Source organism: Botrytis porri (assembly GCF_014898465.1).
Source record: "Botrytis porri strain MUCL 3234 chromosome Unknown BPOR_001, whole genome shotgun sequence".
Classification (NCBI taxonomy): Eukaryota; Fungi; Ascomycota; class Leotiomycetes; order Helotiales; family Sclerotiniaceae; genus Botrytis; species Botrytis porri.
The window spans coordinates 2938970-2966880 of NW_024066075.1; the positions used below are offsets into that span (position 1 = coordinate 2938970).

Here is a 27911-nt window from a genome sequence, read left to right on the forward strand (position 1 = left end):
TAATGTGGCAAAACAACTTATGGTACACATCCTCGATATCTTCCGGGGCTTTCGGATTTTCATCCATATTCAATACAGGTCAATTAGGTTCAATTTTATTCAATTGTTGGTTCAGTTAGTTGTGGAAATTTGCAGCAAGCGGTTTACTGTCAAACGGGAGATGGTAAATTAGAAGAAATCTGGTTCTGCAAGGAACGGAAAGGGACAACAATTCTTGACGAGTAGAAAGCTTTGGATGATTGTTCTGTAATACATTCTGCTCACTGTTCTCGAACTATTTTGACCAGGACTCCCCAGATGATCGAAGTTCGTAAACACTCAAAAACCTCCTTGTTAAGTTATGATCCACTTGGTATTGTTAGGCTATGAGTACCCCCTTCTCCCCTCTCCCTTCCCCCGACACTCCCCTGCTTTCCCTCACAGTATCTCCCTGTGCCGCGTTTTTCGTTCCTGTCCCTTGTTCCTGAAAATTACATGTTGACATCAACAACCAATAGACCTAGACGGAGTAGAATTCGTGTCTCATTCCGATTTCGCACAATGATATGCAACAACTTGTACTATCATCAATGTACGATTCAGGGCGACAAACAACTTCTCGTCTAACTGATAGTAGTACCTTTTCGGAAGTTAGTTTTGAGTTATCTGTGCTTTCGATCTTTCACAACGTTATCGACGTTTGAACTTCACAACACCACCACGCAAAAGTAAATCGATGCCGGTAGGTACTGGGTAGACTGTTAGATAAAGTCAAAGTTGATGTAACGTAAAGTTACACCAGATATTTATTTTGTGGCTGTCAAACTGCATGCAGCCACGTAGTCACACCCTTTTCTATCTAAAACTCCTAGCGAGGCACTCTACTCGAGTATCTCATAGATGACTTAGCACTGATTACAGCTGACTCGAAACAAGTAGAGACCCGGAAGAAGTTTGCGGTAGAAGTGTCTACGTATCGTAATCGGCTATTTGGACCGATTAGACACCAAGCCCAACCAACACCCAACAATACCACCATCATCATTATCATTATTATTTTCAAGCTTCATCCTCAGAGGTTGCAGCTTTTAGCTTTGTATTAACTCCCGAAGACATCTTTCATTGATTCGTTTTCTACGCTAGCCTGATTTTCCGATGTAACTCCACGAGTTATAAGATATTAGTCTTGTACGCGAGCTCGCTATGGACACAAGCTACCGTAGAACTTGGCTATACCGGACTGGGATATACCGGAATGATTTTTCTTATTTGACCACTTTTTATATAGGAATACCGGATTTTTGGACAAAACCGGAATACCGAAAACTCTTTTTCGAATCCGGTATAAGTTTTGGTAGAAAATTTAGCTGAATAAGCTTCGATTGGCTACTGTCACATAATATTTTTCGAAAATATCGGGGTTTGAAGCTAAAATCTGATAAAAATATTAGCCAGAACACTTAAACCATCATTTTTTATACCGGAATCTTCCGTATACCGGATTTGATTGGTCGAGTTTTTCATTCCGGAATAACCAAGTTCTACTGTAGACTACTCCAGTATAGCAAACTCATGCCTTATGCGGCATATTGTTCGCCCGTAACCCGTCTTGTGGGAGATAAGGTTTTCCAATGGCTTTCGAAAGGTCCCGAGCGGAAGGAAATCTGCTCGAGCACGCTAGCATGTTCCCACTTCCCAAATTTTTTCGGTGGGCCATAACTACCCAGAAGATCGATATTCCGTCAAGATCAGAATTACTCTGCATCGAGAACTGCAGTGCATGCCACAGTCTGCCGAAATGTTCCAAGATTGCGAAGAGTTCGAATGAGCATCAGTTCCCGAGTCCCTTCAGAGTTGTTGAGGTTCATTGTAATGTGTTTCGTGTCAGAGACGAAAACAATCGTCTCCCCTGTGGCTCATTGATACCTTATTAAGCTAGTGAAACCGTGCCCTGCGACAAGATGCACCCCAAATTTCAAGCTTAGCGGGATGAACTACGATGCACAGTCTTCTCATATTGAGGGCCTTTCCCACTATCCACTGCTAGTGCCTTGTATAGTGGTTCGGCATCAACAAATTGTACTATTAACTTAGACTCAACTTACTCTTGTCAACAAAGATTATCCTGATTCTCAATCTCTCGAGCTTTTTCTTCCTATATCGATCTGCATTCTAGACAATGGAGAAGATGTAAGTTTGACAACATATGGTGAAGAGAAATTGCTATATGTAAAACCTATCCCGGTTCATGAACGTTGTTCATCAACGATATCCGAAGTCAGAATGAGAGTCTTTGCTTGGTTATCCTTACTGTGCGCTGTGCTGCCAGTCAACGTCTTTGCCGCATCATTGTCAACAGCTGACGTTGTTGAAGCTCTTCCTTCATGTGCTGTAAGTTGTGGATATTCTTGGAACTTCCAATATATACTGACATCACATTAGCTCACTTGTCTTACCATAGCTCTTGCGAATTCCACGTGCTCCCCTACCGATCAACAATGCATTTGTACAAATGTTCCTCTAAATGCAGAGATTAACATTTGTGTAATGGAGAGATGCACTATTAAAGAAGCACTTAGTAAGTCACAATAAGTTGCTAGAACAATTCTAGTTCTAATACTTTCTAGGTACAAAAAATGTTACGTCCGTCGCCTGCAATGCGCCAGTCAGGGATAAAAGGGATTTGTACAACTGGATATCCAACTCATTCGTCGTTGCTTCTTGGATAGCATTCCTTCTGAGAATTGCTTCAAGATTCACCTCTGATACTCAACTCTGGTGGGATGATTATGTTGCGACTTTTGTTATGGTTAGTATGGCATGAGTGGATATGATAGGAGTGTAGCTAATTGCATTATAGATTGTTGGTATACCACAAGCTGTTATCAATGTTCGAGGCCGTGAGTTTTCCTGCGATCAACACATCTCATCTACATATACTTACTGAGAAATAGTTACCGGCAACGGACTGGGGAAAGACATCTGGACATTAAATTTCACTAGCATCAGTGACATGATTCGTGTGAGTAGTGTTACGACTAGAACACACTTTGTTATGTGAGACTAACCAACTGCAGTGGTTCTACGCAGCCGAAATCCTTTATTTTGCCCAAGTCAACTTCATCAAAATCTCGATCCTTTTCTTCTTCCTTCGTCTCTTCCCCGAACGCAAAATACGTTGGACAATTTGGGGCACGATTATCGCGAACCTTCTGATGTTCATAATAATCGACTTATTAGCCGCCTTACAATGCCGCCCAATCAGTTTTTACTGGAAAAGATGGGATGGTGAACATGCTGGGCAGTGTCTAAATATCAATGCGCTGGCATTTTCAAGTGCAGGTATCAGTATTGTGATGGATATCTGGATGTTGATACTTCCCTTGACACAACTCTACGATCTCAATTTGCATTGGAAAAAGAAGATTGGTGTGGCTGCTATGTTGAGTATTGGTATTATGTAAGTATAAGCTCTCTATTCATTGATACCGTGTAACATCATGCTAACTACTTCTAGTGTGACAGTCGTCAGCATTCTTCGTCTAAAATCCCTCATCGTCTTTGCGAATACACAAAATCCCACATGTAATTCCCCCTATTCCCCTGTCCCAAAACCCCAAAGCTAATGAATCCTCAAAGGGGACTACGTCCACCTCGGCTACTGGTGCACCATCGAGATCTGCACCGGCATCATCTGTTCCAGCATGCCCGCCATCCGCCTCCTCCTCGTGCGCCTCTTCCCCCGCATCGCAGGCACCACGCACAATTCCTCCAACCACTCCAAATCGCTCGGCTACGATCCCAGCCGTCGCCGCTCCAGCGTTCCCAAACTCGCGTCGCAAAACTCCTACATTAATACACGACGCGGCTCGTACGCAACTAATCAGGGCATCACAATGATGAAAACATTCGACGTGACGTCGAGCCACAGAGGCATGGGCTTCGACAAGGAAATCGAAGAGGAAGACGGTACGGAGCTGGTCAGTAGACAGGCATCCCGGAGTGAACCCGAAACGGGAGATGTGGAGCGCGGGTTAGAAAATACGCACAATTTTGCGAGTAGAGAGGATGGAGAACATTTGAGGCCGCCGCGGGAGCAAAATTCGCGATCGAGTAGCGCGAGGAGTGTAGATGAGGATGTGTTGATGAGTCCGAGGAGCCCGGGGTGGGTTTGATGTATACATATTTATGTACTTTTTTGTGTTTTTTAATGATGATATGAATGAATGAATGTGTAAATTTTAAATTTATGAGTGGGGATTGTGCGGTGTTTTGAGGAGTGTTGAAATGGACATCTAGATTCGTATACATGCGAATACAAAATAGGCATCACAAATCCCCACTAGACATGAGATCAGCTCACCGGGAGATGATGTGACAAGATTCTAGAATTCATCATACAACCAGCCATACACACCATCACTTATCTCTCAATCTCTCCATCTCTCAAAAAATACTCCTCCATTTCACATCCAACCTTCTCTCCCGGCCAAGTCAATGATAATCTCTCAAGACTACTCGTCTCAGACTACTGTACTTATAACACTCAGCTACCCACCTATCTATCAACTCTCCGATTGTCTCTTCCCCTAAGCAAAGTACCCATTCTTATTCCTTCTGCCCTTTCACTACCCACCTACCCATGCATACCACATCCCAAAACATCAATCCCAAACCCAAAGTCATCAACTGGAATATAAACGCCGAACCTTTTTACTTACTACCTACCTACCAAAACATTCAATTCCTCCCGAGGTCCTCAAAGGATTCAATCAACCATACGTTCAGATTCCAAATCACACCAACACAACATCACACATAGCATCTTCAAAACATCAACCACAATACTCGAATCAAAATATGTGTTTCATATAATTTTTCTCCCTTCTTTTGAATCTCTCCCTTCGAATTCCCACCCTTCTCCCCTATTCCATCCATTCAATTCTCAACCACGTCACGCCACCCCGCGCCCCGCCCAGTCTACACATCTCCGGATCAAAAACATTCCAAACATGCCACGCTCGCCTGCTCGCTTAACATTTGTATATACCCTTCAATCCACCAATTCAATCCGATGCTATAAATTCTCAGTTTCGTACCAAGGAAATCCGAGTCATCAAGTCGTAATGTTATTCCGATTCCTTTCTCTTATATTTCCCTTCCCTTCAAGGGAGCAATCCTCCTATAAGCTCTTGCCTTCCACTTCCATTCATTTCTGCCAGCCTCCAGTGTAATCAAGATCTAAGACGCAGTCTTTGTGATGATCTCATACATACGATGCAGACCCAAAACCGTCGACCCTTCCTTCCTCCCTTCCTTCCTCCCTTCCTTTCCTTCCTTTCCTTTCCTTCCTTTCCCGTGATCTTCCCATCCATTCATATCACCACACCCATCCAGATATATTCCCTTCCTTGATTCCAATTCGATAACGAAGCTTTAAAGTATATATCAAAATGATAAGTAAACACAAAAAACTCATGCCCCGCTCAGGGGCCCGACCCAACAAACAACCAACAAATATATATAGACTGAACTCCTATGTCCAATCCCGCCTTATCCTTTTAAATCCATATATAAACCTAGCCGCTAATGCCTATGCCCAATGACCCAAAAAGTCAAGAGAGTCGCCGTGTAAAAGCAGATGACTAAACAATTCCACTATACCATCGCAGTTCTGTCCCCAAATAAAAGTATACTAAAAAAGTGAATAAGAAAACATAGTTAAAAATGCTGTACATGGTATTTAGGTAAGATATACATTGTGCTACCCGAGTTGAATTTGTCAAGTCGTGTTGCTCGATAGACGATTGTTATACCAATATAAGAAAGTGATTTTGGGTGATTTTGGTTATACGGTTTCGAAGTCATCCTCAGATTCGTATACCGAGGGTGGTTCCAACGGACCGTACTTAGCTCTATATTGTTGTAATTCTCGCAAATCAGCTGCAAGACCTTCCATGACGTCTGCCATTGGTGCACGTAATTGGTCGAGGTCGGAGATAGCTATTTGACCAAGCGCCAAATGACGCGTAGCGATTGCAGTAACGCATGTCTATGATAGTTAGCGGGAATACTATAACAGCAAATTGTCGGGAAAATTACCTCGATCCTTGAGACTTGATGAGTTAAAAAGTTTAGCAGGAAGCGATCAGTCACCTCTCCACCTCTGTTTTTCATCTTCTCAAGCATGGCTGTTTCGGGAGGTTGCAAAGGTTCCCCACGAGGTTCCTCTAGAGTTGAGCACAACATCTCCAACCTTAGACTGAGCTTCCATATATCCCAGACATGGGCCGGATCAATGGTCAATTCCGAATTAGGAGCAAGAGTGGCAGGCTCCTCCGCAATGACGGCTGCCTCGCCTTCCAGGGATCTTTGGGAGTTAATTCGGCCAGCAAGTGAATGCGGATACATGAGGTAGATGTACTCGGGATTTTCTAATCCTTTGAGCTTTCTTTCTCCCATGTCTTTGACTTCAAACCCTTGACTGCTCAGGGAGCGAAGCTCGCGACGAATTGATTGACTAATAAAATCGCTGTCGAAAGCATCTTCCGAGCCTGTAGATCCAGAGCGGTCGCTTTCACTATATGTCTCGAGGCATCGTTGAATCTCAGAGATAAAATCAGCGGATACAGTGATTTGACCACCATCGGCAACGGCAGAAATACGAGCTGCTCGGTTGACCATAGGACCGAAATAGTCCATCCGTCTCGTTACTGGATCATTCTCGCACACTGGTCGACCCCAATGAGCGCCCATCCTGACGCTCAGACCCTTGAAGATCAGATTCTGGTTGCTGTCATAAACTTCGTGCCCCATGTGACTCGTTATAACCTCGGCAGGCCAATTAACTTCAAGTAATGCTGCTTGAACAGCGAAACACCAAAGGAGAGCAGATGTCGCGGTAGGGAACGATACCATGAAAGCATCTCCTTCTGTCTTGACTTCATAGCCACCAATGATGCGCAATTGGCGGCGCATGACCTCATTGTGAAGTCTGATTGCAGATCGCATGGCGTTGGGATAGGTTTCCCAAAGCGCGGTAGAGCTCTTGATATCTGTGAAAACAATACCGATGTCGCCCACCGGCGCTTGAACCTCTTGTTTTAGTCTTCGGAGCGATGAATCTTCAATATCATTGATCTTCTTTTTAGGTCTCTTTGAAGGAACATATCCCTCGTCCATCATCATATTTGGGTTGAAGGATAGACTTTGAACTCGGTGCGGTCGTATTTGAGCACGCTTCTTTAGATCACTAACACCCATCATCATGACCATAATCTTTCCAGAAGCGCCGAAGGCGATGGCAAGATCTCGAAGTCTTTGTGCAGCTCTCATGAGGTCATGCTTCTCATACCGGGCGATATCAACCACAAGTTCAGGGGATAAATACTCCCAAAGCTCTCTTGAAGCAATTAGTACCATCTCGTCCTGCTCTTTGATAGTGACATGCGTGACATGAGGTGCAGCTTGAACAGCAGGCAGTAGATGGACATAGCCGAATGCACGGGAGACCTCGAGAACATCGTTCAATTTCCCCTGTTTGGAGACCCACCCACCTGCATCCCGGATGCGCTGTCTTTCATTTGGCTCGGCGGGGTCATGCTTCCGGGTTAGAATTCGATGACCATCCTTTTCATGAATGAGCATGGCTTGAGCATCTCCAACATTGGCGACATAAAGCTCGGATTGTTGCAAGAACATGATAGTAGCTACACCACCAGAGGTAAGATCATCTTGAGAGAGAACAGCGGGCGTAGTAGATCCTCTTTGCGAAAGCACTGCCCTCTCTTCATTACTCTGAGCTGCAGCAGTAGCTAAGTCTTTATTGAGTGACAAGAAAGCACGTCTAAGCGCGTCTTTAGGAGTCTCATTATTGAGAGCGTTCAGTCTTTTCAATTCATCGCTGAAAATGTGACCGAAATTTTCATGGAGGTATTTTGCAATCCTCGAACCTCTATTTGACGATATCGCACCATCAAACATTCCCAAAAGAGTTTCTGTCTCAGTAGAATTAAAGCGGGGCACAACCATATCGATGATAGATAAGTGTGAATCGTTCCCCAAACTATCTGCCATTCCATAAGCTAACTGTCCTGCAAGAGAGCCTGAAGTTCGAACTCTCCGGTCTTCGGTCTGATCAGGAATAGATGGAATAGTGAGAGTTACATCCATAAGGCCTAATATTCGCAGAGATTGTAATGCGCTGAAATCCGTAAGATCACGCCCATCTCGAGCACCCGCACTTCCCGGAAGCGAGGGCTTAATCTCTAGACGCTTATTCCCGGAAAGGTTGAGATATTTCAGATTGGTGTTCCAATTCCAGTTCCAATCGTAGGGCCAATTTGAAACATTGTACTTCAATGAGTTACTACCACAATCTAGAACGGTCAAGCGATGCGCCTTTCCAAGTTCTGCAGGTAGGGTCTGAAATTTGTTGCCGTTGATATGCAAGACTTGAAGGAGACTGAATTCTTCAAAATCATCTGAAGGGAGAGAAGTGAGCTCGTTTCCGGACAGGTAAAGCTCAACCAATTGCGGCCAGCTCTTGATGGACCTCGATGGTATATCGTTGAGATCGTTGTAAGAAAGGTTTAGAACCCGCAATTCGCTGAGAAGAGTGAGTTCATCGAAAACATCATCATCAAGCCCATTATCAGCCAGGTGAAGATTTCTCAGTGATCCGGCGAATGTGTTGACAAGTTTGGCGGACAATCCTGAATCCTTGCGTATGTTTACCGGTGGTGGGTGATTGATTGTACTTGCGGAAGTACTTCTTGACACTACTGAAGTCTTGCGTCCTCCTTTACCGTAAACTGATACGACTGACCCTTTCCTAGCATCGGGAACTGGTGAGCTACCTACACTGAGAAGCCCACTAGAAGCCTGGCTTGGCCTTCTGTGTCCAAAGTCTAAAGGTCCGAGCTCCTCGAAGCTGGAGTTTGGCGGATTCAGACCAGCATTATTGTTGGCAGAACCAACGTCGCCAGGTGGCTGAGGAGGTCTTGAACCTGGCTTTGGAAAGTTTTCCAAAACGTTGGAAGAAACATTGAGGAATTCTAATTTGTTTGCCCACCATATCTCCATAGGAAGTTTCTTGAGATTGTTTTGTCTTATATCAAGGTATCGAAGTTCTGTCAGGCACCCAAGCTCCGCTGGAAGACTACTCAACGAATTTCGGGCAATACTGAAATACTCCAACTTTCGCAATTTGCCAATCTGTGCCGGTAAAGACACAAAGTGGTTAATGTCTAGTACGAGCTTATTAAGATTTGGCATCTTGTCGAAAGCAGCATCGGGAATCTGTGCCAACTTTGCGTTCGAGAGATTGAGTGTTGTTAGAGTGGGAACAGAATTTTTAATCTCGAATTTTGTCACAGGATTCGAATTCAATCGAAGGATTCTGATATTAGCGAATTCACATTCGCAGACGGAGACTGAATTGTGATCGGCGGAAATTTGTTCAACTTTGGGAAGGGTTGCGACGATATCGATGCTCGAAAGTAAGTTGTATCGAATATCAACTTCTTTGAGGTTCACAAGTTTTCCAAAACTGGTGGGAAGTGAACCTTTGAGTCGATTGTTGGTGAAAACGAATCGTTCCAGAGCTGTAAGTTTACCGATCTCGATTGGGAGTTCCGATATTCCGTTGAAACTCATATCCATATCGGTCAAACTCACCATATTACAAAGGAATTCTGGGAATTCCTCCAAGAAATTCGATGACAGATTCAAAGTCCTCATCGATCTGTAAATGCCAAAATATGAAGGCAGGCTTTTCAGTCGGTTGTTAGCGAACTTCAAACTAACGAGTCCTTGCAGTCTCGATAGCTCAGCATGATCCAAATTTTCGATTCGATTGTTTGTAAGGTCAAGCATTGTTACTCGACTGCCTCGAGTAAGACTGACTGGGAGCTTCCACGCTTCGTTGCTGCGGAATTTGATGTCTCTTAGATTGACACACGACGAAATAAAATCTTTGGGCACGTCCAGTGACAAATTCCGCGAAAGATCTAGCGATATCATTTCTGAAGTCTTAGAATACAATGCGATCGGAATTGTGATAAGGTTCCTTCCTGACAAGTCGACATGGCTGTATTTCTGGCTTTTGGGGGCAAGCCCATTGTCGTTGGAAACCGACGCATAACCTCCTTGCCTAGCCGGAAGGAAGGAAAATCTGCAGAGATAACTGTTATCTTCTCTTCCTACATCTTCGATTCGATCTCCAGGCTCATATCCCGCTTGTTCTAAAAGCCGTCTTTGTATGACGAGTGGCCGTTCTCCAGGAGCAAGAATTCTTTGCAAATCATGTTTCCTCATTACAATCTGATAATTTTCCAGATTGTCAGCTTGGTAAGTCTTTTTGTTAAGCTGAGCCACCAGTTCCGTAACGGTAGTATTAAGCGCCGTGGCCAATGTAGCGAAAGTTCCGTCTACTTTGAATATTCTTATGCAATAAGGGCTCGCTTTTTCGTCTGCTTTTTGAGGAATACCTGCTTCGTCAATCTCTGGAAGTCGCGACATATTTTCATCATCAACTTTCTTAACAGCCCAGCTGTCTGGCGCATTCCACCCTAGGCCGCCTGCACTTTCGGCATCTGCCTTGCCCTCATCCTCGTGTCCATTTCCATTAAAGATGTTGTTGTCGAGTGGAGTCAGAGGTGGCGGCTTTGTTAAGATGCCTTCCATATTCGATAAATTGGTATCAAGGTGGTGAATACTATCCCCACCGCGATCTGATGTATCGTATGTTTGGTCGGTGTCCTCTGCGCGCCCTCGACCTTTCCGAAACGGCAGCTTGGGAAAGGCACCTTGTCGTCCGGCCGGCGGGCGAGCACCGCCATTCGTATACTGAGTTGTAAGGTTGAGCTCTGATCCATTGATGCTTCCATCTTGACTATATTTTGCGAGATCCGGCGATTCATATATCCTCCCTGCATCTTGCCGCGAGGTTCCATTTATCGGTGCCCGACTAGGTGCTGGTGTTTCTTTCAAGCGGGACGGTGTGTGGTCTTTGTCCTTGTGCCTCTTGAATCTACCGGTCAGATTTAGAAGACTCCTTTTCGTACTATTATTATTGTCTCTGGGTGAAGATGGAGCGTCGCCATTGCCGTTCTTGGTTGGTTGACTCCATGTACTCATGCCGCTCGGTGTTGGGCTCTTCGGTCGTTGAAGGTTAGGGTTGGAAGCGTTCGCCGACGCTGTGCCCATGGGATTATTCCGGTCCTTGAAGCGATTACCGAATGCAGATTCCTCTCTACTTACAGTCGGTCGCAAGGATCTAGTGTCATCATTGCTTCGATTACGTAGATGATGCCCGGAAAGATGATGAGATTTAGAAGACGATGAGGTTTTGGGTGGCTTATCCGAACTATCGTTTATGTAGCGATCCCTGTCGGGGCCGGAAAGGTTCTCTCGCACAGGAGCTTCTCCATACAGAGATATATCCTATATATCCTCGTTAGCTTCATGTGCATATTGGACATTTCAATGCATTGAATAAGGGTCTTTATTGCCATATCATTCTCAACCACGGATTGAGAGTCTGTAGAGAAATAAGAGCGAATTGACGAAGCGTATGATTTCATCTCAAGAGCATTGAGAAGATAAGAAATCGTGTCAAGAAGTGAAAGGCATGAATTGAAGATTACTAGTGAAGATCGAATTTACTGACCTGGGAATTCTGATATAAAAATGGAACTACTTCGCTAGATGGTACGGGTGTTCTAGGTCGGGATCCACCTGCTGGGGATGCATCTCTATAATGTCCGTGGTCTGTGGCAGATGAATGATTTCTGTCTCGATGACTTCGCGCAAATGAATGCGATCGTGCCTCCTTCCCTTGCTGCGATGGAAGGCTCGTGTCGGAACTTGTAGGGTCCTCGCCGAAGAAACTTGTTAACTTTTTGTGAAGTCCGCCTACCGCTCTGCTGACACTGCCTTTTGATCCAGTACTACTTGCTGTCGTTATACTTGCAACGGATGGTCTCCTCTCATCGCCGTCGCCAAACAATGCATCTGCAGGTGAATCGCTCGCATTTGTATTTCCCGTTACTGCAGTCCCGGGCCTTACAACCGGCGACAACTGTGAAGCTTGCGACAATGCATCGCTCGAATCGTTATAGAAACTCGTAAAGCCATTTGGTGAACCGGTTGCGCTGCCGCCATTAGACATCCAAGGAGCAACTTGATTTGAAGAGGCTATCGCTGTTGGTGGATTATGATGAATTTGAGGAATGCGCCCGCCAGAGGTTTCGAGGACTGCGAGATCACGTCGATAATTGCCGAAGTCGGCCATTCTTTGCTCCCGTGGGGATACATTAGGAGAAATCGACGAAGATGGAGATATTGTATTTCGAGGTCCGGCAGACGTCGGCGAAACTTGAGCATCAATTTCTACCCTACTGCCAGGCCAAATGCACGAAGCCGTTAGTTATGGAACAGGTTCAAAGCTTTGTCTCCAGGGCTAATGAAGGGGATTTGGAATGAATAATACCCATGTGAGACAACCATCAAAGACCTCGAATAAGAAAGAGAATAATATGAATAAATAAACAATGATTTCTTTTTCTCTATAAACTTTCAATTTTTCTGCTTACCTTGATCTATCCGTCTTCACCTGCATTGGAGCCCCTCTCTTCATTGATGAACCCTGGAAGTAGCCAGGGCCTTTTATGGTATCAGTAGATTTCCAACTTCCAGTGCTCGAGCTCGTGGCAGAGCTATTACGATATGAACCATCTTTTCTGGTCATATTTGACCCGGTATATAAGTTAGAAATTGTCCATTCGCGAAGAAATTCTTCGAACGAGGTTGTGATGCAAAGTGGAGGGGAATATTTGTGTGTTTCTTTTTTTTGGAGGGGTTATTGAGGGTTGAGGTGAGGTATAAGTGCGGGTGGTGTAAGTATGTGTGTGTATGGGTGGGTGTATGGTGGGTGTATGGGTGTAAATATAAGTCTGAGTGGTAACTGGAGAGATAGATGTGAGATCTATTTCTGGTGGATTATTTCTAACTAATATTTTTCGTGAATGCAAACTTAAACTTAAACGTGAACGAGCGAGGAGATTGAGGAAGAGGTTGGAGAGGAGAGGAGGAGATCGATGTTAGATAGGTAGGAAGTTGGAACTTGGTGGTGGTGGTGGTGGTGATATGATGGATGATGGATGATAGGATTTGCTCTTATGTTCGTTCGGTGTTCTAAGAGCCAATATGTCATGGCGGATTTGTACAATCTAGAGTAGTAGTAGAGCATGGGGTCGAGGTGTTTAAACCTATTAGGTCGTTAACTTGAGGTACTTTGCTTTGCCCGCAGCCCCACAGCTCTATTTTTTTTCTTTCTCTTCATAGTACTCCGTTCATTAAAGCATACTTCCCATAAGCAGGGAGGCAGGTAGGCAGGTAGGCAGGTAGGTAGACAGCTACTGCGATATATATATATACCCAGCACGCCTCACAACACAAAATATGAAATCAACCACATACCAGCAGTCATAGTAATGATAATAACATCAACCCATACACAAAGCACCAACGGAGAAACACGAAACATCAAACAAGAGCTAAATCAGGATTAGGATCAGATATATGTTGATGATATCAAAGACCCCTAGAGGAAAGGTGTAAATTGGGAACCAAGGTCGATTGAAATCAGTTCTACTGATTGATGGATAACTAGTAGTAGATGAGTTTGCTGTTTGCCTGCTTACAACCAACTCGACGATGTTGATACGATGACCTATGGTTAGGATTACAACAAAATATATATTGTGCCAATCACGCTAGTAAACGTTCAAAGAAATATTTCAACATAATGTACGCCAAAATAAACTAGATAGAGAGGCGTCGAGAAACCTGCCTTGAGTAGTCTGGATGATACAAGTCATGTAAAATGTATCTATGAATGCCTTCTCCGTATTGATACTCTTGTGCGTTAATATCAGCGGCGTGAACAGAACAGAACAGAACAGAACAGAACAGAACTTGAGCAAGAGAGCCAGTCAGCCTCCTGATCCTATAATCCCATTGAATATCTAGATCGGAATAACTCACACAGTAGCATAAAATGATTCTTTGTTACGTCCAGAGCTTAAGCTTGAGGCAAACTACTCTAGTGAGCTTCGATATTTTGGCCACTTGATCTCTGTCTATTGTATCCTTTGTGATTTTATAACCAAACACATGGGGATCTTCAAAAGCGGAATACGGTGCACGATTGAGAGGAATTTCGGGTTGATTTGATTGGCGCTTAATCGTCTTCTTCTTTCCTTCAATCACATAGTCATTAGACCGTGCTGCATGGAATAAGAAAATCTGCAAATCTGATCACACTGCGCTTCTTCACATGAATCAATCCTTATCCATCAATCATCACAGCGCTTGTCAAAGCTATAAAAAAAAAGTATATTATTGATTCATAGGGATCTTGGCTCTACACAGGAGAAAAAAGAGAGGCCAAAATTGATCACCCCAATAAATTCTACGATAAATCAACCGATAATAAAACTAAAAAAAGTTATTATCATTCGAGAAATCCTTGAATAATCTTCACTCATAGAATTGTTTTAAACATTTGGAACAATGGGTGTAGATGAAATTCTTGGCTTCACTTCATTTGAAATTTGGGCAGATCGGGGCAGTTTGATGACCGGGAGGCAAACACACTTTCGGGAATCGGAAGAGTGACTCGGAGGCAGGACACAAAAAGGTATTGAGGAGTGCTGGTGCTTCAAGAATAGGTGTCTGATTGTTTGTATTGCATCGCATCGCATCGCATCACATGGTTGGTGATATGCATAACTTGATCGGGAGTATCGTACTGTACATGAAGATCGATAGTCGTGTACAATCTAGATTGAATAGCGAAGATCTGATTCTCATGTAGACAGCTATCAAGAAAGCTACACCTAAGTAAAGTACCTATCTATATTTCAGTAAGATGATCCAACTTTCAACCAGTCTGGTATATTAGGAATCAATGTACCCATCAATGTACCCATCTACAAGGTCCCTGTCAACAGGCGAACAGATGAAGGGGCTCGGGTATCATAGTAGCTTGCGATTGCGGGCGCTGTAATTCCACCTCCCGTTCTTTGAAACGATCAATGACATCCAAAGTGGAATGAGTGGAATGATCTTAGACATTCAAGATCGAACTTCCGAAATGTATGATCCAACTATTATTTCAAACCTTTATCTACATTTCAGACCTTTATCCAGATTCTACAAGAACAAAGAATCATTTCCGAACATCACCGGAGGTAGATTCCGGTCTCAAGTTGCTTGAACTTGGCGTGTGTGTGCTGGTGATAGCCATGGCAGTTATGTGTCTTATGATAGCAGTGGCCATTGTAGTCACCATCGCTGCGGTCGCATTGGATGATTCCCAGCTTATACATAGCCTGATACATATCAACCACCAGCAGTTCTTTTTGATAGTTAGACCTTACCTGTTTCATCGTAGGAAGGAAAATACTCTGGCCTTTCCATCTTGTTCTGAGCCAACCTAATTTGTGTGATAAACATACGCAAGACGACAAAAGATTGCAGTCGTATTGAGGTGTTTCGTCTGCTTAACATAATTAGAACAATCTCATCTCTCTCTACTCGTCAGGGGATACGAGATCTCTGGGGCCCGATTTATACCCGATCATTAGTAAGCACTATGAAGCACGACACGTGACTGTCACAATCAAGTTTCATACCCCATATTCTAAATCAAGCTTGAGCTTTAGGCTACCTAGTACATATAGAGAAGTAAACAAATCCCTCCTCCTCCAAATCTCTTCTAGACCACGAGTTAGGTCGTGTGTCCCGAGTACAGCTCCAACCTTACTTCCTCAACAACATAACTCGCAGAGATCGAGTTCGGTTTGAGGTGGATATTTTCCCCTCCTACACGCATGGAATCGTCGGTATGCTGCGATCATTTTCGCAAAATACTACCAAGGTGACAAATTTGACATGTGCAGCTGGGCGTTTACAGCAATGCTCGAAGATACATATACCACCATGGAGACCTGCATCACCACTAGATGAGTATGAATATGAAGTTTCTATCCGAACTTTCGTATGTTTTTGCTGACCATGCCAGATGGGTAGCAAAAGATGCAAGACCTATTAGTCTGCGCCAACTTATGGTCTTCGGACGATCGTTGACGGAAGCACGGCTCATAAGCTCTGCGAACTATGTGCGAACAGAGCTTCCCACCAGGTGAATAGACACTCTTCCTACTGCTTCCATAGCTTTGATTGACAAGGGTAGATTAGCACATCGTATACGAGACATGCAAACGCTCCCCTATGTCGTCGTCACCAATCCGCATATGAGTCAGGTCTACGAGTTATACTACAAAGCATTTGAGAGCTTACGAAGAGTGCGTGAAATCAAGACACTGGACGACAACGACAAGTTGTGCAAAGTCATTAGCAGTACCCTACAAGAGCATCTTACTGTCATCCCAAAGCTAGCGATGGGCGTGTTGGAATGCCGAGATCTAATGAATCCTTCGGAAATGGACAAATTTATGAACACAATTTTGCGATCGAGAATATCACGACGAGTTATCGCGGAGCAACACCTGGCTTTAACAGAGACCTTCCATTCACATTGGCATTTTCCTGACGGGAAACCGGTGGAATCGGAATTTGTGGGCGAAGTCTTCTTAAGGTGCAATGCAAAGGAGGTGGTCGAACGGGTGGGCAGTGAAGTTCAAGCTTTAATGTCAGCTACCTATGGCCCCTCCACCATAATGCCTGAAATACAGCTTGCTGGACATGTCGAAGCTACATTTCCATACATTCTAAGCCATCTAGAATACATAATTGGTGAACTACTACGAAATTCCGTGCAAGCAGTCGTCGAAAAGCAGAGAAACGGCCGAAACAAAAACCAACCACCTCCCCCTATCGACATAACAGTCTGCGAAGCGCCCCAGCATGTGATAATCCGAGTATCAGATCAAGGAGGCGGTATACCTCGAGATATCCTTCCATACCTCTGGGCATTTAGTAAAGGACCTCGCAGTAACCAACGTCTCGAAAACCTCAATCAAGTACCAAAAATGGCGGCTACCATGCAAGAGCTACGCGTAACAGACGAAGCCCCCGGGTCGCAAAAAACCAAACGAACAGCGGCGACGGCAGCAACTATTGGAAACGTAGGCCCCAGCTCTACAGCACATGAAACATCCCTCTCTTCACTCACCAGTCGCCCTCCCAATCTCCGTCTGGGTATGGGTTTACCATTAAGTCGAGTCTACGCCGAATACTGGGCTGGGAGTTTAGAACTACACAGTTTGGAAGGATATGGCTGCGATGCATTTTTACAGATTTCGAAACTAGGGAACAAGAATGAACAGTTGACAATGAGAGCTAGTATGGATGCTATATAGTAGGACATGAATTTTTGAATATACCCGATGTGGTTTTCTTTGCACGCGATCATGAATATCATTAAAGCAGACTTACACTTTTTTCTCAGCTTCATCTAGGCGTTAAAGTTCATGGATTTGCGACGGCAATGTACAGGCAGTCAGACGGTTGAGGTCAGAGGGTTATACACAACACAGGAGACGAATTATGAGGAGTAGCAGAAAGTATAGTGAGCAAATTATCATGAAGAAGCATGAATTACATCGTGGCTAAAACTAGTGGAAATAGAAGCCTCTCATAAGAAGCTATTTAAAATTAAGAAGCCTTCTGAACGTTAACTGTCGAAGAAAAAAGAAAACCACATGTTGCAGAACGACCCGTTTTGCAACTCTCTCTGCATCACCTGCCATCATATCATCCATACTCGGGTGCCCCCGATACATCCTCACAATCCAATTTTAAATTAGAACATCCTCCCCTACGCAAGCCTTATTTAACGACGACCGTGACTGCGAGTTGCGGCATTGCCTTGCATTTGTTCAAGTTCTTGTTCTAGGGACTTGATGGCAGCATGTGTACTCTCCAAATCCTTGTTCAAACGGTCACGCTCACTGATGAGCTTCTGCTCCCATTGTCTGAAACGGTGCTCCTCAATCTTGACCTGCTCGGTGAAACGCTTTCTTAAGCTCTCTTCCTCTTCCTTAAATTTGGGGTTATCAAGCTTCCTAGGTCTAGCTTCACCGAATTTGCGAGTTTCCATTTGTTGGGCGCGGTAAGCCTCGTAGTGTGCTTCTTCGGTAGTGTGGATGAGATCGAGCATGTGTGTTCGGATGAGAATAGATCTCAACTTCTTGAAATCGCAATGGTCTTCGTTCTCAACTTCAGCAACACCCCATGCGTATTGACGACCCTTAACGATACGTCCATCACTAGTCTTGACATCCTTCTCTGAGCCAATGACTGCAAATGGCATAGCAGCCATCAAACTTCGTGCATGCTGAGCAGCAGCTTCATCATCTTCCTCGATAGGTGGTGTGTAGATCTTGATACCTTGTGCTTCAATGACAGCTTGGATCTATAGATAATATGTTAGCTTCGACAATGATATTTATTTCCCGAAATATACTATACCTTTTGCTTATAACGGGCCAAATCAGCCGGGCTTAAGGTATCGGCCTTAGCAACTACTGGGATCAAGTTTACTCTTGAACTGAGTCTCTTCATAACCTCAATGTCGAGGGGCTTTAGTGTGTGGCCAGTAGGTCGGATGAAGTACAAGCAAGCATGTACACGTAAATCGATCTTATCAACACGGCGAGGTTGTTGCTCTTGCAACATGTAGGATTCATGTTGATCGTCCAAAAACTCAATAATTGGCATCCAGGAGTCGCGATTGTTGACATAATCTCCAAAACCAGGTGTATCAATAACAGTCAAACGAACTAAGATAATGTCAATAATGGCCAATAAATTATCACAAGTAGATTGAATGTGTTGAATTCCATACCCTTGAAGAATTTCTCTTCTAATTCAGCCTTTGTGATTTCAATCTCAACAGTTTTATCCACTTGCTTTGCGTGTCTGCGTTTGTGATCGGCATAGTTTTTGATTGTGGTAGAGAAAAGGGTATTAATGAAGGTTGTTTTTCCTAGTCCAGATTCGCCAGCAACCTACAAGAGATGGTTAGTATTAAGTTGCTGAAAGTTTTGGGGACAGAATAGAGAATCACATACCATAATAGTGAAGGCAGCACCTCTCTTTGCGACAATCTTGTGTCTTTGATTTGGTAAATTCGCAATTCCGATGGGGGAAGCGCTTTCGGCGGTAGGTGGTGCCATAGTGATTATTATTTACTGAATTCAAAGATTGTAAATGTTCTTGAAGAAGAAGAGATAGATGGAAAGTTTGTTGTGATGCCTTTGAAAATTAATTGTTGCCCGATATTGCTGTCGGTGGGTTTGTGGTTGAACGAACGGTCTGGTACTCAGGAGAATAATAATCGTATCGCTGGGGTGAAATTCGAAGTACAAGCTGCCCCTGGGAATTGGCTGATTCCTTATTTCGGCTAGAGAACCCCCAAAGGCCAAAAGCCACTAGAGAGACTAACTCGCACTAACAGTTATTGGTTAGCTTACAATGGATTGCAGATCGGATTATCTTTTCGGATTAATTAATTGAAAAAAATCCAAATCCATGCATTGCGATAAGATTTTGAAGCTCAGAAATTCATCTCCAAATATTAATATGCCATTAAATCGGTAACAATGAAGACGGAGTTTAAGGTAGGGTCTATTCCTTAACTTGCTGATATATCCAGATAGAATTGTCACTCACTGAATACTCAATTAGTTCTCCAATCTCTTAGGGACTGTTTACAGCCAAGGAAACCTTCTCTTCAGTCCAGATGGATCATGTCTATTTTCTCCAGTAGGAAATAGAGTCACAATTTTTGATCTATTCAAGTAGGTTATACCCCCTTAGGTGAACAATGATATACTGATATGATTTCAGTAATAAGTCGCATACACTTCCATTCGCACATCGAAAGAATATAGCAAGATTGGGACTTGCGCCTCGAGGAAACTTATTACTTTCAATCGATGAAGATGGCCGCGCGATATTGACCAATGTACCGAGACGAATTGTCCTTCACCACTTTTCTTTCAAGTCAGCTGTATCCGCCATATCGTTTTCGCCATCTGGACGCCATTTTGCTGTGGGAGTTGGTCGGATGATCGAAGTATGGCACACACCCTCAACACCAGATACAAATTCAGAAGGGGAGTTAGAGTTCGCGCCATTTGTTAGGCACAGAGTATATACCGGTCACTATGATACTGTTCAAAGCATAGAATGGTCGAGTGACTCCCGTTTTTTCCTTAGCGCAGCAAAAGATTTGACAGCCCGGATATGGAGTTTGGATCCAGAAGAAACTTTTATACCTACTACATTGGCGGGCCATAGAGAAGGTGTTATGGGCGCATGGTTTTCGAAAGATCAGGAGACTATTTACACATGTAGTAAGGATGGAGCAGTATTTCAATGGGCATACATACGGAACCCCAATGCACCCGAGACAGAGGATGAGGATGAAGATATGGAAAATCCTGATGACGACTCGCACATGCAATGGAGAATCACGGAGCGACATTACTTCCTACAGAACAACGCTAAGGTCAATTGTGTTGCATACCACGCCGAAACAAATCTTTTGGTCGCCGGATTCTCGAATGGTGTATTTGGACTCTACGAAATGCCCGAATTCAACATGATCCATACTTTGAGTATCTCACAAAACGATATTGACTTCGTCACAATTAACAAGTCTGGAGAATGGCTCGCATTTGGAGCCTCGAAGCTGGGCCAACTCTTAGTTTGGGAATGGCAATCAGAATCATATATCTTGAAGCAACAAGGCCATTTCGATTCAATGAATTCCTTAGTCTACTCACCGGATGGACAAAAGATTATTACTACTGCAGACGACGGAAAGATCAAAGTCTGGGATGTGAACACTGGTTTCTGTATAGTCACTTTTACAGAGCACACCAGTGGAGTTACGGCTTGTGAATTTGCGAAGAGAGGAAATGTTCTTTTTACATCAAGTCTTGATGGGTCGATAAGAGCATGGGATTTGATAAGATATCGAAATTTCCGTACTTTTACAGCGCCCACTAGACTTTCATTCTCGTCCTTAGCAGTCGATCCCAGTGGCGAAGTCGTCTGCGCGGGATCTTTAGATTCTTTTGATATCCATATTTGGTCTGTACAGACTGGCCAATTATTAGACAGATTATCAGGCCACGAAGGACCTGTATCATCATTGGCTTTTGCGCCAAATGGAGGTGTAGTGGTAAGTGGAAGTTGGGATCACACAGTTAGAATCTGGTCCATCTTTGACCGGACACAAACGAGCGAACCGCTTCAACTTCAAGCGGATGTATTAGATGTTGCATTCCGTCCCGATTCGCTACAGCTTGCTGTCTCAACTCTAGATGGACAGTTGACATTCTGGTCTGTTTCAGAAGCTGAACAACAATCCGGTGTTGATGGCCGAAGGGACGTTTCAGGTGGTCGAAAAATAACCGATCGAAGAACCGCCGCTAATGCTGCGGGTAACAAAAGTTTCGGCTCCCTTAGATATAGCGCAGATGGATCTTGTGTTCTTGCAGGTGGTAACAGCAAGTACATATGTTTGTATTCGGTAGACTCTCTTGTCTTATTAAAGCGATTCACCGTCAGCGTCAACCTATCCCTATCCGGGACGCAAGAATTCCTCAACAGCAAACTTTTGACCGAAGGTGGACCAGCCGGTCTGATCGATGAACAAGGCGAAGCCTCCGATCTCGAAGACCGCATCGACCGAACTCTCCCCGGATCAACCCGTGGTGGAGATCCTTCCGCCCGCAAAAGACTCCCCGAAGTCCGCGTTGCCGGTGTGGCTTTCTCTCCAACCGGAAGATCCTTCTGCGCAGCCTCAACAGAAGGTCTCCTCATCTACAGTCTCGACACCATGCCCCTCTTCGACCCTATTGATCTCGATCTCGCCGTCACCCCTTCCTCCACCCTCCACGTCCTCAACATCAAGAAAGATTACCTCAAAGCCCTCGTCATGGCATTCCGTCTCAACGAAGCTCCGCTCCTTCGTCAAGTCTTCGAAGGTATCCCACACCCTAACATCGCCCTCGTAGTCGCTGAATTACCTGTCGTCTATATTCCCCGCTTGTTACGTTTCGTAGCTATGCAAACAGAAGAATCTCCCCATCTGGAATTCTGTCTTCTCTGGGTCCAAGCGATCCTCGTTTCCCATGGTCAATGGGTAGGCGATAATAGAATTCTAGTAGACTCAGAACTGAGAATCGTAGGGAGAGCAGTAGGCAGGATTAGAGATGATTTGAGGAGGTTGGCGGATGAAAATGTTTACATGATTGATTATCTGCTTAATCAACCGGTAGAAAAGGGAATCGAGGGTGCAGATGCGGGAGAGAAGGATATAGTGGTAAAAGATGTGGATATTAATGATGATGATGATGAGGCGGAATGGATTGGTCTAGATTAGGTTGTATCATATTATATGGAAGGAAAAGAAATTTAAATTGGTTATTGTACTCATTCTCATTTTTTTTTTTGAAATCTTTGTTGTGTGTGTGAGTTGTCGCTCTCGTTGTTATCTCTCGATTTCGAATATCGCTGTGTATTCGTTGATCAATTATAAGATACACACTCTGCGCTTTAACCTCAAAGTCTCGTCAAATTCTATGCGGTATATAGATTTACATCTCTATCAAGTTCCACACCCCTATCCGTACCTACCCAATGCACACATCCTCCTCCCTCAAAAAAAAAAGTCATTGTCAAGAAATCATTCATCAACCGCTCTTTCTCTTCATTCACATTCCAGTTGCACGGGGAATTCCATATCATATAGACTCATAACTCAATGTGATTGATAATCCGTATGTATAAATGCATATATAATATGTACATTTATATCTACTATAAAGTGTGGGTATCATCCAACGCGTATACCAAAAGTGACCGACCTGTGTCGGAAGTAGGGATATCCAGAATGCAGGGTGTTGTATATAGGCATCCAATGCATCCGCTATGCTATAACCAGAATGCCTGCCTATCCATATCCAAAATAAAAATGCCTTATAGGCAAAGGCTTTCCATACTCATTGCAATCATGTATTGCAGAGAGGCGACCGATCTCAACTCCATAAATAAGGAGAGATATGCAAATATTCACTTCATCTGCAAATATCCGCATACAAAGCCGCACACTAAACTGTACCCAAGCGATGACGTGCCCAGATATCAGCCTCGACACTCTCGTTGCCTTTCTCTAACCCAGAAATTTTCTCCAGTAAACGCCAATCACATGTCTCTATCCAATCACGTTTACCATTTGATCTCGTGAGCTTCAGGGCACCGATTTGCTTCATAAAAGCAATTGTTAGATCTATTCTGCCATGTTCAATAAGGGCAATCTTGCGGACTCTTTTTCCAGTTTTGGGGCAGCGTTTTGGGAGGACTTTGCGGGTTAGGGGAAGTAAGGAGGTGATGTAGGTGGCGCCGTGGGATTGGAGAAGGTCGATTAGCCAGAGGTGGGATGAGATACAGGGAGACAGGATAAATATTGCGTTATGGAAAACACAGCTGGTTGTTTGTTTGCATTGACCAGTGCCGGTGAAGATGGTTTGGGCAAGAGGATCAGGAGACTTTGATTTCTGTAGAGACCTTAATTGCTCTAGGGACATCCGACGAGATCTATGGGTGGGTCTAGTCGGTGTCTTTTGAGGAACCTCGATATTTTCAGAGCCTATTAGCGGAATCTGTTGTGGTAATGACTGCATAACATTTAGGGACGACGCTGCAGAATCAGACAAAACGAGAGGTCTTAATCGTCTTGTTGACGGAGGCGAAATTAGTTGTAGGGACTTGTTTGATCGTGCGACTGATGGAATTGGTAGAGTTTGGATGCCTTGATCTTTGGTAAAGGACCGTTTTGGTTGAACGACACTGGGCATAATAATTCCTGTATCACCTCGCCTTCGAATAGGTACAAGATTCTTGACATCAAACTTAGCCTTTACCTCCAGATCCCGAGGAAAACTCGTGTGAACTGCTGTGACTAAAATATCAACTGGAACCTGGAATCCGAAGTCTTTATGGATAATACGAGTGAGCCATTTTCCTTGAGAGCTTTGAAGCCTCGAGTATATCTGCCCAAGACGGTCCCAGGTGTCTCTATCACTGGGATCTGCAAGAGATCTTATAGTAGCCGAGGACCCTTCGTTCTGAGCAGCAATGGTGATTAGTGTATCCTCTATCTCTTGCACAGTGACTTTCGTATGTCCAAAAACTGTCTCCTGTGAAAACGTTTTAGTAAATTCGCCATGTAAGTGTGTACATCACATGAAGGAGCCCCTGATCATACTTTACTCGATTGGAACGCGAGTCACGAGAGTCCATTCATGGGTAATTTCAAGAGAATAATTTCCCTCCTGAACTATTATACTGACCTGATTTGTATCTCGTCCTATATACTTCATGATACATTGTACACGATAGCCTATATCATTCCTAACTAAACCATCACGACTAGCCTTGGGATTCCACACAGGTATCAATGTCCCATCTCCCTCTTCGAGCTTTTTAAATGTGGCACGTTGTTCGACAGTCATAAAAAAATACCTAGCAAGGAAGCGTTCGAAGGCTACTTTGTGGATGTCGTAGTCTCAATCATCCAGGACCTCTGGTTTGAGAGTAAAGAGAACCGAAGGGTCGTCTTTGTGCATAGCATCCAAGGTATCGCGATGGAGTTTGAACCAACGAATCCAAGTATCACTCACCTTCTCCTTCAGAGTTTTGGGAAGCAATGGTGGAAATCTGCAGATCAAGCCCTCGAGTTCATCTAGGAGTTTACATACTTTATAGAAAGGTAAATTTTTCATGGTAAGGAAGTATGTTAAGCATAAGCAGGTGGGATAAGGTGTGCTGTGCTGATGAATAAGAGGAAGAATAGTATGAACGATAGGATGGATATGTGATTATGTTCATATTTTGTAAGAGAGTATGGTTGCAGATATGGAAAAATGGATGTGTAGTGATATCTCTTTGTTATACACTAGTTTAAGTCACGTCGAAACTTTGCTGTAGCAGAAAGAACACTAGATAGACTAGGAGACACGAAAACAGCTCGAAATCTCGTGATCTTGATGCTTTCCGTCGGAGTTTATAAGTTCCGACTTATTACTTATTTGCTTGCTGCTTTGATCTCGAATTTCCCCTTTCTAGACTATAATTATATTGACTTGTCTAAATTCAATCAAGAGTTCATCTCATTTGTTTGATTCTTCATTCTTCATCCACTCTATGAATGCCATCTACACAAAACTTCAGGGTTGTTCCAAACCCATCCATCCCCAGAATTTACAAGGACATTCATCACTTCAACCCAGAATCATACAACTAATAAGTACCACCAGTGCCTACCTAGGCAACCCAAGGATCAGCTAACATAATACTGTAATAATACATAACTATAAACAATAATAATAATAATAATAATAATAACAACAATAACAAACTCAACTCAAATAGACAAACCTCGAACAATTTCAACAAATATCTCCTCGAGACTGGAGTGAGACTGGAGTAAGACAGAAACGTTGAAGTCTTTCCTTTCCTGTCCTTTCCTGTCCTTCACTTCGCTTGACTGCACTTCACTCACAACACAACTCATCTTTCTGTTTCCAAAACCAGTTTCCTTCTTGGAATGATTGCGTATACTTGCATTTCTCTTGTAGGATGTTTATGATCAAAAATCTCAAAACATCGACAATCCGACTTTCCATTTCTTTATTCCTCTCATCTCTGCCTTCTCTTGTTCGCTTTCATACTCCTTTTTGGCTATTTGTTGACATATCGGCTCCCCTACCGACCAAATGCATAACGATTATTCGATTACGATAACACAAACATAAACACAAGAATTTCTTCAACACTGAATGCTTATATTCAAAATTACCTTCATTCCACTATTCTGTGATCATTATATATATTTATCCTCTCCAATATGCACAATGGATTCATTCCACAACCGAACAACCTCAATTGATCGTGCTTCTGTTGAATCAATTCTAACAGGGGCCGATCAACCTACTGATGTACCAAGTCCCCATATTGGTACTTCACCCAATAGAGTAAACTTCTCTACAAACCATCCACCTCGACCCATTGTACGACCAGATCGTGCACTATCTTATACATCAAGAAGACCAAATCGACTTTCGCTAACTTTCCCCGTTGCTCCAAGCAATGGCCTCGAATCAGTCAGAGCTACTCCAACTTCATCAAATGCTCCGTCAGTTCCCGGCACACCTGCAGATCCCAACGTGATCCTATCGCCAAATGATTCAAACGGTTTTCTAGTCGCCCTAGCTAGTCAGGAAAGGAGGGTTCTCGAACTTAAGGAGGAGCTCGAAAAAGCCGAAACCGAACTCGAGCAGTTGAAAAAACAATGGGCGAATCATGAAGCAACAAAGAAGAGAGCAGAAATTCGCCATGTCGAAAAGCTTCAACCTGTGCAAACGGAGCGTGGGTCCGCTGATGAGAACGTACTTACGACCCCAAAACAAAGTATGGATATGGATCGAAAGAAAGCTTTTCTTGCCAATCTTCCTCACCTACCAAAAGATCAGAAGAATCCACGCAGGAAAATCATTACTGGTGGTCATACTCGTACACTTTCGCTCTTGTCGCCGGAAAGAATGACGCACGACTCTACACTCCCCGAATCGAACGGAACAACCTCAGTCGACCTCCCAAGAAGCACAACTATGCCGGATACAAGCATTGGTATCTCTAGGGTCAACACAAATCGAGCAAACAAAAATTCATACCAAGGAGGACTAGGAGTGACACATGGAGTGAAACAGATCACAGAAGATGTTAAAGCTGGACTATGGACTTTTCTCGAGGACCTTCGACAAGCTACAGTAGGAGACGAAGCGGTTAATGGCACGGCGAATAAACGATCAAGCTTGGATGCATCACAACGTGGACTCAATAAGCGAATTAGTAAGGGTAGTTTACGTGGACGACGAGGAAAATCACCAAGACCAGATCCATCATCACAAAGAACATGGGATTCCTTAACCGGTGACAATCCCGCTCTACTAGATTTAGGAGGCGCATTATGGCAAGACCCTGATACTCTTGCGGCACCCATGAAACCCACAAACGTTCAAAAGAAACGCGCAAGACCAATTTCCTTTCCTACTGCTACCATCGACGATGACGATTGGTCAAATTGGGATTCTCCAGCTCCTAAATCGCCCATGAGATGGAGTGGTAGTTCTACATTATCCGGTCCAGTGACTCCTGGAAATGCAAGCGGCGAAGATGAAGTAAAGTGAGAATTTCATTTTGTTTCTGGCAAAGGAATAATTGGCTAACAATACAATCATAGCATTATGGACTCGAACAACCCGCCAGACTCGCCCTCAAGAAGGGATGAAATCCCATGGCCTGCTCTCGATCAATTGAAACCGGGTAATCTCAAGAAAACTGTATCTACAATGATGAATCAATGGGAGAAAAGCCTTACTCCACCTCCTGAAGAAGCAACATCTGAAGATTTTCTTACCGGTTCTCCTCGTGTTCAAGGAGGACGAGAACGGAATGGAGCCAATTTTGCCGAGACAGATTCTTAATGTATAAAGTGGTTGGTTGATATCTCATGATTAATTTTTCCTGCGTATAATTTCTGGAATGGAACGAAACGGCTGGATAGCACGAGATGGGATCGGTAGGAGATCTGAGATAGATTGTTGCTTTCTACCCTTGGTATTAAGATAGATCAGACAAGACCAGATGTCTCTTCTCTGATTGATGATAGATGATTTTGATGAAGGAATGAAATGATTTTATTGCCTACCTTTGTTGTTTCAGTTTGTTGTTTGTTGTTGCGGTATGGTGTTCAGGTAGCGAGGGCATAAATGTTCAATCATCAATTAAATTAGATGTCACCCAATTTCGAAACTTGAATAGAT

At 43.7% G+C, this 27911-nt stretch overlaps 9 protein-coding genes across 9 annotated transcripts; 4 read left to right on the forward strand and 5 right to left on the reverse strand.

Moving 5' to 3' along the window:
* The first annotated feature begins 1552 nt into the window (after nt 1-1552).
* EAF01_000797 (uncharacterized protein) lies at nt 1553-4274 on the forward strand. The gene is made up of 8 exons (XM_038909047.1): nt 1553-2370; nt 2422-2557; nt 2607-2788; nt 2840-2879; nt 2934-3001; nt 3057-3439; nt 3497-3564; nt 3619-4274. Exons 1-8 carry the CDS (start codon nt 2263-2265, stop codon nt 4152-4154), a joined length of 1521 nt encoding a protein of 506 aa, XP_038775953.1. The 5' UTR covers nt 1553-2262; the 3' UTR covers nt 4155-4274.
* A 646-nt stretch (nt 4275-4920) lies between these two features.
* Nucleotides 4921-12730, reverse strand: EAF01_000798 (uncharacterized protein; the record flags this gene model as incomplete). Its single annotated transcript, XM_038909048.1, has 4 exons — nt 4921-6031; nt 6082-11424; nt 11651-12380; nt 12576-12730. The coding sequence occupies 4 exons, from the start codon at nt 12728-12730 to the stop codon at nt 5828-5830; spliced, it is 6432 nt and encodes a 2143-aa protein (XP_038775954.1). The 3' UTR covers nt 4921-5827.
* A 2484-nt stretch (nt 12731-15214) lies between these two features.
* Nucleotides 15215-15555, reverse strand: EAF01_000799 (uncharacterized protein; the record flags this gene model as incomplete). Its single annotated transcript, XM_038909049.1, has 3 exons — nt 15215-15403; nt 15426-15481; nt 15504-15555. The coding sequence occupies 3 exons, from the start codon at nt 15553-15555 to the stop codon at nt 15215-15217; spliced, it is 297 nt and encodes a 98-aa protein (XP_038775955.1).
* Nucleotides 15556-15892: 337 nt separating this feature from the next.
* Nucleotides 15893-17369, forward strand: EAF01_000800 (uncharacterized protein; the record flags this gene model as incomplete). The annotated part of the gene is made up of 3 exons (XM_038909050.1): nt 15893-16014; nt 16070-16189; nt 16241-17369. 3 exons carry the CDS (start codon nt 15893-15895, stop codon nt 17367-17369), a joined length of 1371 nt encoding a protein of 456 aa, XP_038775956.1.
* A 473-nt stretch (nt 17370-17842) lies between these two features.
* Nucleotides 17843-19187, reverse strand: EAF01_000801 (uncharacterized protein; the record flags this gene model as incomplete). The annotated part of the gene is made up of 4 exons (XM_038909051.1): nt 17843-18424; nt 18481-18791; nt 18857-19019; nt 19083-19187. 4 exons carry the CDS (start codon nt 19185-19187, stop codon nt 17843-17845), a joined length of 1161 nt encoding a protein of 386 aa, XP_038775957.1.
* Nucleotides 19188-19578: 391 nt separating this feature from the next.
* EAF01_000802 (uncharacterized protein) lies at nt 19579-22478 on the forward strand. The gene is made up of 3 exons (XM_038909052.1): nt 19579-19631; nt 19699-19811; nt 19861-22478. The coding sequence occupies exons 1-3, from the start codon at nt 19614-19616 to the stop codon at nt 22406-22408; spliced, it is 2679 nt and encodes an 892-aa protein (XP_038775958.1). The 5' UTR covers nt 19579-19613; the 3' UTR covers nt 22409-22478.
* A 657-nt stretch (nt 22479-23135) lies between these two features.
* Nucleotides 23136-24539, reverse strand: EAF01_000803 (uncharacterized protein; the record flags this gene model as incomplete). The annotated part of the gene is made up of 2 exons (XM_038909053.1): nt 23136-24224; nt 24378-24539. The coding sequence occupies 2 exons, from the start codon at nt 24537-24539 to the stop codon at nt 23136-23138; spliced, it is 1251 nt and encodes a 416-aa protein (XP_038775959.1).
* A 54-nt stretch (nt 24540-24593) lies between these two features.
* On the reverse strand, nt 24594-24809 carry EAF01_000804 (uncharacterized protein; the record flags this gene model as incomplete). The annotated part of the gene is made up of 1 exon (XM_038909054.1): nt 24594-24809. The coding sequence occupies one exon, from the start codon at nt 24807-24809 to the stop codon at nt 24594-24596; it is 216 nt and encodes a 71-aa protein (XP_038775960.1).
* Nucleotides 24810-25848: 1039 nt separating this feature from the next.
* EAF01_000805 (uncharacterized protein) lies at nt 25849-27901 on the forward strand. Its single transcript, XM_038909055.1, has 2 exons — nt 25849-27271; nt 27329-27901. Exons 1-2 carry the CDS (start codon nt 25866-25868, stop codon nt 27570-27572), a joined length of 1650 nt encoding a protein of 549 aa, XP_038775961.1. The 5' UTR covers nt 25849-25865; the 3' UTR covers nt 27573-27901.
* The last annotated feature ends 10 nt before the right edge of the window (nt 27902-27911 follow it).

Excerpts from the sequence above, each read along its gene's own strand:
- EAF01_000802 (XM_038909052.1), top strand. Across the intron at positions 19,812-19,860 it reads ACAATTTTTGATCTATTCAA|TAATAAGTCGCATACACTTC; the intron begins GTAGGTTATACC and ends ATATGATTTCAG.
- EAF01_000805 (XM_038909055.1), top strand. The coding sequence starts at position 25,866 with ATGCTTATATTCAAAATTACCTTCATTCCACTATTCTGTGATCATTAT. Across the intron at positions 27,272-27,328 it reads AGCGGCGAAGATGAAGTAAA|CATTATGGACTCGAACAACC; the intron begins GTGAGAATTTCA and ends ATACAATCATAG.
- EAF01_000797 (XM_038909047.1), top strand. The coding sequence starts at position 2,263 with ATGAGAGTCTTTGCTTGGTTATCCTTACTGTGCGCTGTGCTGCCAGTC. Across the intron at positions 2,371-2,421 it reads AAGCTCTTCCTTCATGTGCT|CTCACTTGTCTTACCATAGC; the intron begins GTAAGTTGTGGA and ends ACATCACATTAG. Across the intron at positions 2,880-2,933 it reads TGTTATCAATGTTCGAGGCC|TTACCGGCAACGGACTGGGG; the intron begins GTGAGTTTTCCT and ends ACTGAGAAATAG.